The 15,196-nt window shown below is 44.1% G+C and overlaps 1 protein-coding gene across 6 annotated transcripts in view; it reads left to right on the plus strand.

The window, feature by feature from the left end:
* The window catches only part of LYRM4 (LYR motif containing 4), a 168,800-nt gene that overhangs the window by 151,943 nt on the left and 1,661 nt on the right, over positions 1–15,196 (plus strand). Inside the window, exon 3 of one of the 6 annotated variants that reach the window (XM_042985815.1) lies at positions 5,072–5,160. The exons of the other annotated variants lie outside the window; for them this stretch is intronic. Within the exon in view, the coding sequence (XP_042841749.1) occupies positions 5,072–5,119 (48 nt within the window). The 3' untranslated portion in view covers positions 5,120–5,160. The remainder of the gene's footprint in view (positions 1–5,071; positions 5,161–15,196) is intronic. 6 annotated transcript variants of the gene reach the window in all.

Below are 15,196 nucleotides of genomic sequence, written 5' to 3' on the forward strand. Positions count from 1 at the left end.
GGTCTAGCTTCCAGGCTCTTATGAGAATATAGCTCCCTTGGGGGGGTGGGAAGGAAGGTAACACAGCAGTGCGGGGTGCAGGGGACATGAAACAGACACAGCCCTGCGTCAGAGACAAAAACTCATAAACTATACAAAATACAAAGGCAGTGCAGCGTAACTGGTGCTGCGACAGAACAGAAGGCCCTGAGTCCACAGAACACTTTTCCAAACATGGTCCGAGCCTCATCCCAGATCTGCTCACTCATAATCTCTGGGGCCTGGCAAAGAGCCCTCTGGTAAACTCACACACACTCAAGTTTGAGAAGCATTGCCAGCACAGGAGGCCGTGTCCTTCTGTTGGGGGGAGCTGGGCTAGGACAGGGACGGGGGGAGGGGGCAGACAGGGAGGAGCACGGAGGCACAGGGATCCCAACCTCCAGGGAAGTGTATTCTTCACTAAATAACTGTCTTCAGGCAGTCATGGTAGTGATTTAAAGTGCATCCCCATTTCCCTGAACTGAGAGAATTCTCTCAGGGATCCCATCCATGAGGGACACATGTTTCTGAACGTTTCTAAAGTCTTATTTTTAGCCCAATCAGATGCAGGTCGGGGGAGGAAAGAGTAGGAACAAAAAAGAGGCAAAAGACCCAAGACTCATAAAAGCAATAATATATTTTCTAGGAAAAAAGTCGTTTCTCCAAAAATTGTAAAAAGGAGGTAGGGGGAAGTTAAAGACCTTTATCCTAGAATCGATCATGTTTTCAGCTGAGCTACTGGAAGTGAGGCCGACACAAGATGTGCTGAAATGCACTGTTCACAAAGCACAGTTGTGAAGACCATGTAGAAACACAGGGGCAAGTGTCTGCTGTCCAGATTCTGGAGTAGTAACTCCAAAGAGTATACTCCTGTAACAGTGTGGAAACAGTGACTTTTAGTTTTTCACATATAAACATGACAAAAGGGGTATGCAGAAATAAAAATAAAGGTGATTTTGGGGTGGTGGGATTATGGTTGATTTTTTTTTTTTAATTTAATACTGTTAAAAAAAAACACTGTACTCACGGAATACACTGAGATTTAAAGGATTAGAATGTAGAGCTTTGGTAAAACTCAGAGTAATAAGAATTAACCCTGTGATGTTGAGTAAATTAGGTTTACCCTTTCAACCCTGGATCTCTTTAAAACAGAGACAATGACATCTGCTCTATATATGAGGATCAGACGAGCCAATGAAGTGTACAGATACCTTGCAAACTGTAAACTACTAGACAGATATTAGCTGTCACCATAATTATTACATGCAGCGTCTGAGGCTGTCTCATTTTTTTTTCAATTTTTTTTTTTTTTAGTTTATTTTGAGAGAGAGCGAGTTGGGGAGGGACAGAGAGTGATTGAGAATCCCAAGCAGGCTCCACACCATCAGGACGGAGTCCAATGAGGGGCTCGAGCTCATGAAACCATGAGATCATGACCTGAGTCAGCTCAACTGGCCTGAGCCACCCAGGCGCCCCTGAAGCTGTCCCAGTCTTCACGAAACGGCGTAGTATGATTTCATTGAAGCAAAGTGAAAATGAAGAAAAGACTGGGTCACAGTTGCCCTCACAAAAGAAAATGGTCACGGGCCCTTTTTCAAATTAGCTGTGGCAGAAAGTTGGGGCAGGAAGATCAATTTCCCTGCACTTTCCCCCTAGCAGTTGACAATGAGCACATTTTTTAAAAGTTTTTATTTAATTTATTTTTTTTTAATTTACATCTAAGTTAGCATATAATGCAATAGTGATTTCAGGAGTAGATTCCTTAATGCCTCTTACCCATTTAGCCCATCCTCCTCCCACAACCCCTCCAGTAACCCTCTGTTTGTTCTCCATATTTGAGTCTCTTATGTTTTTGTCCCCCTCCCTGTTTTTATATTATTTTTGTTTCCCTTCCCTTATGTTCATCTGTTTTGTCTCTTAAAGGCCTCATATGAGTGAAGTCATATGATATTTGTCTTTCTCTGACTAATTTCACTAAGCATAATACCCCCCTCTAGTTCCATCCATGTAGTTGTGAATGGAAAGATTTTGTTATTTGACTGCCAAGTAATACTCCATTGTATATATATACCACATCTTCTTTATCCATTCATCCATTGATGAACATTTGGGCTCTTTCCATACTTTGGCTGTTGTTGATAGTGCTGCTATAAACATGGGGGTGCATATGCCCCTTCGAAGCAGTACACCTGTAACCCTTGGATAAATACCTAGTAGTGCAATTGCTGGATCGTAGGGTAGTTCTATTTTTAATTTTTTGAGGAACCTCCATACTGTTTTCCAGAGTGGGTGCACCAGTTTGCATTCCCACCAGCAGTGCAAAAGTGATCCTCTTTCTCCACGTCCTCACCAACATCTGTTGTTGCCTGAGTTGTTAATGTTAGCCATTCTGACAGGTGTGAGGTGGTATCTCATTGTGGTTTTGATTTGTATTTCCCTCATGATGAGTGATGTTGAGCATTTTTTCATGTGTTGGTTGGCCATCCAGATGTCTTCTTTGGAGAAGTGTCTATTCATGTCTTTTGCCCATTTCTTCACTGGATTATTTGTTTTTTGGGTGTTGAGTTTGATAAGTTCTCTATACACTATACTCACCGTTTATCTGATATGTCATTTGCAAATATCTTCTCCCATTCTGTCAGTTGCCTTTTAGTTTTGCTGAAGCTTTTTATTTTGATGAGGTCCCAGTAGTTCATTTTTGCTTTTGTTTCCCTTTCCTCCAGAGGCATGTTGAGTAAGAAGTTGCTGCGGGCAAGATCAAAGAGATTTTTGCCTGCTTTCTCCTCGAGGATTTTGATGGCTTCCTGTCTTACCTTTAGGTCTTTCATCCATTTTGAGTTTATTTTTGTGTATGGTATAAGAAAGTGGTCCAGGTTCATTTTTCCACATGTCGCTGTCCAGTTTTCCTGGCACCACTTGCTGAAGAGACTGTCTTTATTCCTTCAGATATTCTTTCCTGCTTTGTCAAAGATTAGTTGGCCATATGTTTATGGGTTCATTTCTGGGTTCTCTATTCTGTTCCATTGATCTGAGTGTCTGTTCTTGTGCCAGTACCATACTGTCTTGATGATTATAGGTTTGTAATACAGCTTGAAGTCCGGACAATGAGCACATTTAAAGGAAGTCCATATCGTGAAAGGGAAAAAACCACTATTTGCATGCAGAACCTCCCACTGCAGCCATTTGCTCTGGGTAGGCAGAAGGAGGCTACAGGGAGCTCCTCTGGGTTGTCTCTTTCTCAGGGAAGCCAGGAGGGCACAGAGATGGGGCAGGCAGAGGGTGGTCTTGCTGCGACTCCCCGAAACCCAGGAAATCTGGCCACTGCAGCCTGCCCTGCTCTGGAGCAGGACAGCCACGTGTCCTGGCCACCACTGAATGCTGGCAGGGTGTCTGCAGCTTGTGATTCAGAGGCCTGATTCTTTCCCCCTGTCGGGGAGACAAACTGCAGTGGATTTCTTGATGCTGATTCCCTCAACAGGTTATCTAGGGACTGGTTGTTTCCTCCACCAGGGCACATCCATCTGTGGCAAGCCTCAGAAATCTAGACTGTCAGCCACATGGTAGAGAGCAGTAGTGGGCACAGCCACAGAATCGAAGAAAAGATGTGCTCATGTTGGCATTGGTGCTTCTGTTTGAGGCTCAGTAGAGCCCTTCTGGTGTCAATTCTTGGCTTCCTGGGTTTTTCATTGGAAGGTACAGTCAGTAACTGGGCTTCAGGAACAGCACAGAGGCTGTGTAAGCAGAGGACAAATCCCCTGTGTCCTTCTAGAGCCCCAAAGATCAGGGAGGTGGGCTTGGTAAGACACACAGCCCTCCTGTCCTCTCCTTGACCCTGTGAGTGCTGAGGAATACCAAGGAGCCACCACACTGGCCTGACACCAAAAGAGAAGCTCCAGCCTCCTGTCTCATGATGTCATTTCAGGCTCTAGCTTCTGGCCTTCCCTTTCTCCCTCACCCAGAATAACTTCCTGGAGGAAGATACACTCCTCCCTTGCAGAATGCTAAGAAGAAACAAGAAAATGTGATTCTTATGATCAGAAGTGGCCTGTGCTTACTATGCATACCTTTTCAGTAATGGTCCAAATTACTCTCCAAAGTCCCTACCCTATAAGTGATATTCAGTGTTTAACCGCCAGTATGGCATAGGCCTTGACCTGTCATAATGAAAGTTGGCCCAAGCCAGAGCAGGGCAGCAATGCACCGAGCAAGACAAGGACCCTGAGTGTGAGGTCCAAGCATTCCATCCTGGAGGTAGGAGGAGGGAGGGAAGGAGGACTCTAAGTGTGAGGTCCAGACATCATGGAGGAGGGAGAGTCCCTGAGCAGCAGTCATTTACCAACAGTGCAGAAGTCATTCAACATTTTAACCAGTCTGGTATATACTGGCTGACTATCAGCTTTGCCCTGTCCCCTGGCCAACAGAGACTCTGTGTTTCCTAGCAGTCCCCCTCCCCCAGACACTATTGAGAATGCCCAAGAGTCCTGACGTATACGTGTCTCCTGAACCCTACCAATTTGGGGGTCCTGTGGAAGCTGGTAACTGGGTTCAGGATTAGGATCTGTAGATGTGAGCCATATTAAGCAGAGAGGTGCCATCCACTGACTGCCCATCCCTTACTACCCATCACTGCTGATGTCCTTTGTCCCAGTTCCTCCCACCCCCAGCTTTCCTCAACCAGCTTTCAGGGACCTTCCAGGAGCACAGCTATTGGGCTTCAGGAGAAGCTGGGGTGGATGGGGAAGTGAGTGAATGCTGGGTTAGAGGCCAGGCAAGCACAGCTTCTTAGAGCATCTGGACCCAACACTGCCTCTGAGGTGTTTAGTTCACGCTGGTGTTTTTCTCTCATGTCCATTATGGTGCACTTTTCAACCTGACTTCTGGATGGGGAAAAGACAGAAGAGAGCCAGCTAAGCAAATGTATCAATATATGTCTGACCCCAGTGTTGCTTAAGGTTTAATATCATTCCCAGAAGGTCCCTAAGCCCTGGGAAAGTAAGATGCTATTGACCATGTGTTCTAATGTCCCTGGATCTGATGTGGCACGTCCCCACAGGGATGGGCGCAAAGGAATGCAAAGCAGCTGTTTGAAAGAAAGAAGTAGATCTGTGTCCTGACATGGAATGATGCCAAGCTTGAAAAAAGGCAAGTTGTAGAAAAAAGTGTGGACTTTGACTTCATGTTTGTATCTATTGTCTCCCACCATTTCTTGTGTGAGCCGGGCTTCAGTTGATGAGGTGGAGGTAAGGCAACTGCCATGGCATTCCATCAGAAGCTGCTGGTGGCATTGTTGCAGAGAAACTGTTCTGGCAAACCTGGGTCCGTGAGAGGTATGAGCACAGCAGGGGAGGGAATGCACGTTGTCTCAGTGGGGACACTTGATCATTCCTGACTTCTTAACACCAAAAGGCGTCAAACTTATCCTGGTTTTTTTTGTGTTTTGTTTTTAAGTTTTATTTATTTTTGAGAGAGAGAGAGCACACATACGCACAAGTCGGGGAGGGGCAGAGAGAGAGGGCAGAAGATCTGAAGCCAGCTCTGCATTGACAGCAGCAAGTCTGACGTGGGCGCTAGAACTTACCAACCGTGAGATCACGACCTGAGCTGAAGTTGGGCACTCAACCAGCTGAGCCACCCAGGTGCCCCAGACTTACCCTGTGTTTACAAGAAGCCGGTAAATCAACACATTTCACAAGCCTGAATTTTAAAAAAAGAACAAGTGCACCTTCTGGCTCATACTCTGGAAACTTCAGCATTGAGTGCCTTTTCTTTATGACCTCGACTTTGGATCTGCTGTGTTCATTGCCCTGGAAATTGTGAATCTGTTTACAGTGACAAGTGCCTCAAATAATGCTGTCCCCCAAACCTGGAAGCTCACAAAGAGAAGAACCTGTAAAATCAAACCAAGTTGTGTGAGTGACCCTGCTCTGTACCGCTGACCAAGTATGATGCCGTCAGCCATCCGATGAGCGAGACAGAGCCAAACCAAGTGAAATACAGTCAATCCACAAGTCTCTAGAAATAATTGTCCGAAGTGGTGGGTAATCATCTAACTCTGTATTTGTCTTTTTCTTTTTTTTTTGTTTTTTGTTTTTTTGGCCACCCTTCACTTTTCAGTTATATTTGCTTAAAGAAAAGGTAAAATCAGAATTGAATCAAGCTGCCCCTGACAAAGGGTGTCCCCGAAGGGATAAAATAGCACCTGATCACCCCCACAAAGCATCAAGGATAGTCCTCAGACAAGTGATAAGCACACCGTCAAGAACTTGCTGGTCCCAGCACCGTCCCAGGAATTGTGAGCCTAGTCACTTGCATCACCTTGTCACTAATTAAAGTGGTGCCGGGATACTGGCCTTGCTGCTATGGTTTTGGTGACCTGAAGCACTGAGTTCAGGGGGCTGAGGTGCAGCTGAGCTCAACGCAGGAAGACCAGCACCTCTGGCAGTTTGCCTGGGGTCTGTCACCATCCCAGGGAAGTGCCAGGTTTCACTCTGACGTGATGTTTGGGTCCTGAGTTCTGCCCAGTTCCAAGAAGGGCTTGGTGACTGGCTGCCAGGGTGCTGACGTGCAACATGGTGTGCTTGCCATGTGGGTGCTTTCATCTCACAGATGTGCAATGCTTCACCGCCGCCTCTGGAACACTCCTCAGCGGCTAGCAGAGCGTTTGTATCCAGTGTCCCCACATGGTCAGCTCTGCTGCAGGGGCAGGTGCGGGCGAATATCTGGATATGATAGGCCTGTCTCCTGTTTTGTAACCATCTGCTCACCCCATGAAATGGTTCAGACTAGCAGATAGGAATCATCCTCAAACACCCAGTACCTCTAAAGAACAGATGGAGAAGGATTCGCTGGCCTTCATTAACAGTGTGGTATCCTAGGGGTGCCTGGGTGGCTCAGTCGGTTAAGTGTTCAACTTCAGCTCGGGTCATGATCTCACTGTTCATGAGTTCGGTCCCTGCATCAGATTTGCTGCTGACAGCCCAGAGCCTGGAGCCTGCTTCAGATTCTGTGTCTCCCTCTCTCTGCCCCTTACCCGCTCGCATGCACTTTTTCTCTCTCTCTCTGTCAAAAATAAATAAACATTTTTTTAAAAATTAAAAAAAAAAAAAAAAAAAAACAGGGGCACCTGGATGGCTCAGTAGGTTAAGCGTCCCACTTCAGCTCAGGTCACAACCTTGTGGTTGGTGGGTTCGAGCCCCACATTGGGCTCTGTGCTGACAGCTCAGAGCCTAGAGCCTGCTTCTGATTCTGTGTCTCCCTATCCCTCTGCCCCTCCCCCACTTGCGCTCTGTCTCTCTCTCTCTCTGAAAAATAAACATTAAAAGATTATTTTTTTTAAAAAGTGTCGCATTCTAGAATGATACTGAAGTACAAAGACCCCTCCCTGCCCCAACCTGGTCTTGTAGTCCATGGCTGTACCTTCTAGAAAGACTATGCCCAAAGAGCACCTGGTGGGTAAATATCAACCGGGGTTTTTGTTTGTTTTTTGGAAAAGTATTCACCCACTAGGGGAAAAAAACTGATAATTTAAAAATATTAATAATAAATCCTCTTATATGTGTGCTTCTTCTTCACTCAGGGGTGCCAATCAGAAGCAAGAGAACAGTGCCATACACAAACCCTCCCCCACCTCCCTAATGAGAACCTCCTTGAGTGGGACCCAGCCCTGTATATCCTTGAAAGCTAGCCCTGTAGATCTGAGGCCCAGTCTTGTTAGCAACCACTGCCTTACATGTATATTTGTTCAAAAAAAGGACTCACTCCTGCAGAGGGGACAGCATGCTTGTCGAGTTGGGAACCCCTGCTGGCTGCCCATGACTTCAGGCTCTTTGAGACCAGAGTTTTCTGAGCCCCATTACAATAGTTTGATTTCTTTTATTCTGATGGCCTGGGATACAAAAGAAAGAGGCTGTCCCTTGGTGGGCTTTTTAAAAAATTTTTAACTGAACATCAGACATGCAGAAAAACAATGGGATGGCCTAGAATTCTGACAATAGATAAGACATAGGACGACCATATAATTCATCATCACAAATGGAGACCCTTGAGAGTGAAAGAAGGCTCTATTAATAATCACGCTGGGAAAATCGCATAAGCCGGGCATCTGGTCATGCTGATGAGCAGACACACTCCTGCATCTGGGGTGTCTCTTGTCCCCAGAAGCGAGGATGAAACGCATTAACTGTGACATGGAATTTAGAGAAGAGATATGACTTTGTTCACCACTCTGCTGGGAATATTAGAGAAGATAAAAGGTCAGTTCCTCACCACCACCCTCCACATTAGGAATAACCAGTATCTAAAATTCAAGGCTCACAGAGTTGAATGGAGATGGAGCATGGGTGGAGAGAGTGGGAACACAAGAAGATCCATCTGTGGATTTTTTGGACTAATCTTCTTTCTCTGTTGTACATTCAGTTGTGGACTGAATTTACAGAGATCTAGTTTGAATTCTTCAGGCATTCTTCCATTTCATAAAAATGATAGCAAATTCAAAAGCAATAATATTAGGATACTACACGTAACCAGTTTGAAAAACATCTTAGGCTGCTGAATTCTAGAAAGAAAAAGCATATGCATAAAGAGCTGTTTTTAGAGGAAGACCATGTGACCTATATTCGTAAGTTTGGATTTCATAATGCCTCTTACTGCTAAACAGAAAAAAAACTGAAAAAATTATAATTTCATGTATCCCTATTTCACTTTGCTTCATTAAGAAGTTATTAGGAAACTAGTATGATAAAAATGGTATATTTGAAAAATGGTTGTTATCACAGTTGCCTTGACTGTGGCAAAGCTGTGGCAGCTACTCTCCATGCTCACTAGAGAGATTTGCTGAACAAGTTTCAGGCAGCATGGAAAGCTGTCTAACATCATCAAAGGTCAGAGGAGGGGTGCAAATGTCCTGTCCACCTCCCACAGGGCAAGCAGGCAACAGTCAGCAGAACGTATGGTCTGACAGGAGACCAGAAGCTGAAATTCTCCTACCAAAGATTCATTTATATTGGTGGCTCGGAGGTTTGGGGGGGACCTTCCAACTATCTTAGGAAATATCAGTACCTTAAAAATATGCCTCTCGACTGGGTGTGTCAGGAGGCACTCAAAGGCACAAGGTTAGTTAAGTGCATTTTCTCAAAGGGCCAGCATTATTTGACAACTTGGGAAAACATTTTTATAAAATGAGCATAAATACATTATGGAGGAGAACACACCATTTACATGAAGATCAATAAGGGACTTAAAAGAAATATTTAGTTACCACATCCTCTTCAAGCTAAGCCCCAAAACCCCATGAGTATGATTTTATTTAGTAACTACTTCCATTTGATAGGACCTGCTTCTAACTCTTACTCTGTTCATTTCTCTCTCCTTGGGCTAGTACCAACAGTTTCAGTTGTTTCTCAGAAATGCTTTAATATCTTCCTCATGTTCTTTCTTATTCTTGACATGTATTCATTCAAGTAAACACTAAAGTCATTTCCTCATGTATCTCAAAAAACCCCATTGAGATTTTCATTATCATGTTACACATTAATTAATTTGGCAAAAGATTGACATTTTTATATGATTCAGTCTTTCCATGAACATGGTATATCTTATTTTATTCAAACTCATTTTCTATTTTTTAAGTTTTATAGTTTTCTTTCTTAAAGCCTTACACATTTATTTTTAAGGTTATGTCTAGATGTGTTATTTTTGTTGTTGTAACTGTTGATACTGTCTTTTCTCATCATATTCTGGCTTTTTATATGTGAAATGGAAGGACGTGCCCATCTAAGCAATTATACTCCTTCCAAATGTGGAAATTAAATACCAAAGACGGCGTTTGCCTATAAAAAGCCTGTAAATAATGGCATCTTCCTCATAAAGTTGTTGTGAAATAGGAAGAATTCCTAATTGATTTAATTAATTGAATGCTTAGAACAGTGCATGGCACACAGTAAATGCTCATTAAATTGTGACTGTTACATCTCATCATCATTATCATTTTTATTTTTTAGTAGTAATAGCATTATCATCATTAATACTAATAGTGTAGTAGGGGCGCCTGGGTGGCTCAGTCGGTTGGGCATCCAACTTCAGCTCAGGTCATGATCTCATGGTTCGTGAGTTCAAGCCCCGTGTCGGGCTCTGTGCTGACAGCTTGCAGCCTAGAGCCTGTTTCGGATTCTGTGTCTCCCTCTCTCTCTGACCCCTCCCCACTCAACACTCAGTAGAACTCTCTCTGTCTCAAAAATAAATAAACATTTAAAAAACTAATAATTTTAAAAATGATGATAATAATAGTAGTAATATTATAGTCACTACAATGCCAGAGGTAAGATTTGTCCCTGTTCCCGACCCCCCGTTGTACAGGGAACCATCCCTGCCTGGGTGGTTTTACCATCCTCAGAAAGGGAAGAGAGCAGGGACAGCCCACCCCTTGGCTTCTCCAGCAGAGCCAGGTGTCACCATCTCTCCCAAAACTTTTCAGTGCCCAGGGCACCTCCTTCTCACACCAGACTGCCCTGACCAGCTGGAAGCATCATGGTCCTACTGGTCAGGAAGCTGTGCCCCAGAGCAGAGATGAGGAAAACCAATGAGTCCTCAAGTCCAGCCCAAGAAGCTCAAGTTCAAAAGCAGGAGGTGGTGTCAGACATCACTGACACCCTCTCCACAGTGTGGGTGGGTTTAACAACTACAGAGTCATAGACTTTTACACCCAGAGGGTGAGGAGGCTCTGAGAAAACATCTTTGAGGTCAGGATCTGACACCCTGTGGTATTCCTCTCGACAGCAGACAGGCCATGCACGTAAGTGACATTTACAAGCCCTTACTACATGCCTGGTACTGTTCTTATTTAATCCTCTCAACAACATGAAGACAGTTAATATAATTGAGGCCCTAGGAAGTATCTGGGACAACTGGTACATTTCCTTCAAGTCTTGTATCCCATTTGATTCTCATAACAACTGTGTGAAACAGGCAGGAAGTAGCAGAGGTCCCATTTCAGCCTCCCCACGGCCCCCACCCCTGGCGATTGAGCCCAGCTCCTCTGAGTCTAAATCAGATTGAGATGTGTTGCACGGGAGACAGTGCATTGCTTCAGATGAGTAAGCAATGAAGACCTGAAACGCTGTACTCAATTTTCTTTTCTTGGATCCTCCTTCTTCCTCCCCAGCAGGTTATTTGCCTAATGAGTCTCAGAGCTCATAAGTGTTTCTAGGCCATCCAGCCATCCCATCTACTTGCAGCTGAGTAATCTGTGTATTTTTCTAATGGACTCTAATGCCAACTCCTGAAGTTTATAGAATAGAAGTGTGATCAGCTTTAATGACCAATTTATACATGGTAATAGTCATATGTGGCTGGCTGAGCCCATCGGGGCTTCTGGAAGGGCTGTAAATTGAAGCTGGTAACTGCACTTCCTCACTTCATTGACCAGTTCCTCTCACCTGCAGCTCAGAAACGACATGCTCTGTCATTAGCACCACAGCATCCATCCCATGGGGGGCTGGCCCCACATGTGTGCTAACACATTTTGTAGCCCAAATAAATACAACAGAACTGTTACACAAACATTTATTGCCTCCCCTCTATAGCTCTCATTGAGATAACTTTTTAATATTTCCTCCCTGTGTGAACTGAATATTTCTCTTACATCTTCTGTAATTGCTCTGGGTTAATCCCTTATAGCCCTGGATTATAGCTTTAAAGTTTCTACTGGGCCAAATTTAAATCATTTGATTTTGCTTAACAGTGAGTAGAGCATTCTTGTTACAATAAAATGATCCTATTGCGATTTTTATTGACTTGCCTTTATCAGTTCCATAATTCCATGGGTAGCTCGCCACCAAAGCACTGCAATAATTACTTACAGATCTGGGTTTCAGAACTGGTGGACGCAGAGCTTTGGTTATAACCAGGGATACTAGACATTGGTATTTTTAGTTGCTGAGTACTTACCGAGCACTTCTACGTGCTTCGCACTGTCCTAAACCATGCTGTGAAGGCAGCTAAGTCAGAGCAAGTAGAACGTCAGACCCCCCTTTCTCCCCATTAGTCATTGATATTCATGCAGAGGAACTGATACAGGTATACAGATACATGTAGTGAATGTTCCCAGGAGAGAGAGTGAGCCCCTTCTGCAGAGGGGACCCAGGAAAGCTTCAACCATTTGCACAAAGTGTGTGTGTGTGTGGCAGGGGCGGGGGGGTGGGGGGTAGGCTTTTGTATGGTGGACATGGAACAAACCTTTGTTGGTGGAGGAGTCTGAGCAAAGACCCAAAGTGATTTGGAAAACCCAAAGTGTCATGGCAGTCCATGAGAGGCTCAGTGGTACGTAGGAAGGTGGGCAGATACTAGACAACTGTGACTCTCAGACCAAGGGAGCCTGGACAGATGAAAAGATACTAATTGTTATGGTTTCTTAACGTCATTGATTATAAGATCTGATTTCTTTCTTCCACCCCCGCAAAAGCCATGAAAGTGTTGTATCTGGATGGAGTTTTTTTTTTTTTTTTTTTTTCTGTTTTTTAATTTACTTCCAAATTAGTTAGCATATAGTGCAACAGTGATTTCAGGAGTAGATTCCTTAGTGCTCCTTACCCATTTAGCCCACCCCCCCTCCCACAACCCCTCCAGTAACCTTCAGTTTGTTCTCCATATTTATGAGTCTTCTGTTTTGTCCCCTTCCCTGTTTTTATATTATTTTTGTTTCCCTTCCCTTATGTTCATCTGTTTTGTCTCTTAAAGGCCTCATAGGAGTGAAGTCATATGATTTTTGTCTTTCTCTGACTAATTCCGCTTAGCATAATACCCTCCAGTTCCATCCACGTAGTTGCAAATGGCAAGATTTCATTCTTTGTGATTGCTGAGTAATACTCCATTGTATATATATACCACATCTTCTTTATCCATTCATCCATCGATGGACATTTGGGCTCTTTCCATACTTTGGCTATCGTTGATAGTGCTGCTGTAAACATGGGGGTGCATGTGCCCCTTCGAAACAGCACACCTGTATCCTGTGGATAAATGCCTGGTAGTGCAATTGCTGGGTCGTAGGGTAGTTCTATTTTTAGTTTTTTGAGGAATCTCCATACTGCTTTCCAGAGTGGCTGCACCAGCTTGCATTCCCATGGATGGAGTTTTTAAAATCTAATTCATACTTCTTTCAAAATGGGACATATTTGAAGGTTTGCTTTGATTCAAGTTCCCTAAAACCTGAGCTCTTTGGATCGCCCCTCACTCTTCATGCTGTAGTTTTCTTTGGAGCCTTTTATGCAAAGTTGATTACAACTAGGCCACCCCATACCACAGCTGCATTTCTTTCAAGAGAGCACCTGTCCCCCAAAGGTGCCATCCTTTAGATTGGGGGGCGAGGAGAACCAATACTATGTTAACTGTGTCCCTGGAGGCTTAGTTAGGAACACAGGAGAAAGGCCACACAACAGGTGTTATAGCCTATCCATCAAGAAGGTGACTGTTAGCACAGTGTCCACAAAGTGAGTTGTGTGGGAGAAGACGTGTTTATTCTGTGGCATGATAAGTGTCCTCCTGGATCTTCAGTCTCCACCAAGAAGACCACCTTTTCTTCCAGGTTACCAGAACACATGGCTGAACACTGGGCCCCTCAGGAGCTCTGAGATGGGTCCTGGAGACCCAGACAAGCATGGCAGTCACAGAGGCTGAGAGGTGGAAGAAACCCATCTGGTTCCACCTCTGTCCAGCATATAAATCCTTCTCCATCCTCACCTCCTCCTTCTTGTACAGAATTGACCACTTCCCAAGGCAGCCAATTCCATTTTCTGACAGCTCTGTGAAAGAGTTCTTCCTTATGCCATATCATAACTTCTGCCTGCCACTAGAGCCCTGAAAAAAACACTGATAAACTCAGCCAAGCATTCATGAAACATGGTATTGTAGACACTTCTCTAAGAGGGGTTCCTGGTAAACCCTCCCAAGATCAATTAAATATAAAACAAGTTCCCAGGTAACTGAATCATTTGAGCAGTTATATAAAATTATTTTTATTAGACATTCCCCAAAAACATTTTGTTTTGTTTTGTTTTTCCTTTTTGAGTAATTGGTATTTTAGCCTTTCTTCTGAAAAGCATTGAGGGGCACCTGGCTGGCTCATTTGGTTAACCATCTAAATCTTGACTTCGGTCAAGGTCCTTGCTTGCTCAGGTCATGATCTCATGGTTTTTGAGTTCAGGCCCTCCATCAGGCTCTGTGCTGAGAGCAAGGAGCCTGCTTAGGATTCTATCTCCCTCTCTCTCTCAGCCCCTTCCCTGCTTGTTCTCTCTCTCTCAAAATAAATAAAAATAAACTTTAAAAATAAAAATAAAAAGCATTGATAGTGGCCCATTTGTCTGTTGAGGTTAGCAAATGAAAATAAAACCATATAGCAGCCAGAGTGGAGAATGCCTCTCTACCTCCCATCTGGAGTAGGGTAAATATGGCTTCCACTCACCCCACAGCTATCTCAGGTCATCAAGAAGAGAGGCCAGACCAGCCTCTGTGCTCCATTCGTCATGAAATCCCATCCAGCTAATCTCACCCCTCAAGATGGTTTATTGACTGCGTCATTCAGAGTGTGGTCCACAGAATCCCAGGCCCACCCTTTCCTCTTGCATCAGAAGCTATATGTGTTCTTTATATGGACAAGAGGAAGGGAGACTGAAGACACAGGAGCAAAGCTCATCACTGACTTTTGTTAGGAACTATGCAGAGCACTCATTCCCCACCACCACCACCCCCTCTTTCCCTTTTTTCAGTTGAAGGAATTCATTTGCAGTTAAAATATCTACACAATCATCCTCATCCCCCGAAATCTCCACTCTTATATTTTGGCTTTCTCTTTAAATAATTTGGCTGCTCTGACATCTTCCTTCACTTCCCTCTGGCACCACAATGCTTGTGAGCTACTGGTGCTCCCAAGGCCATCAGGATATCTCTCCGCAAGACATAACCAATGGCATGTGAAAATTCAGATGGTCTGTTGGGATGTCATTGATGAGAAACCACCACTGTACCTTAGTAATGACAATAGAGTATTTAACCATAAATAAGGAGGACATCTTGCCATTCGCAACAATATGGGTGGACCTAGAAGGTATAATGCTGAGTTGGATAAGTCAGACTGAGGAGGACAAATACCAACTGATGTCACTTCTATGTGGAGCCTCAACAACAA

Source organism: Panthera tigris, chromosome B2 (genome assembly GCF_018350195.1).
Source record: "Panthera tigris isolate Pti1 chromosome B2, P.tigris_Pti1_mat1.1, whole genome shotgun sequence".
NCBI classification, from domain to species: Eukaryota; Metazoa; Chordata; class Mammalia; order Carnivora; family Felidae; genus Panthera; species Panthera tigris.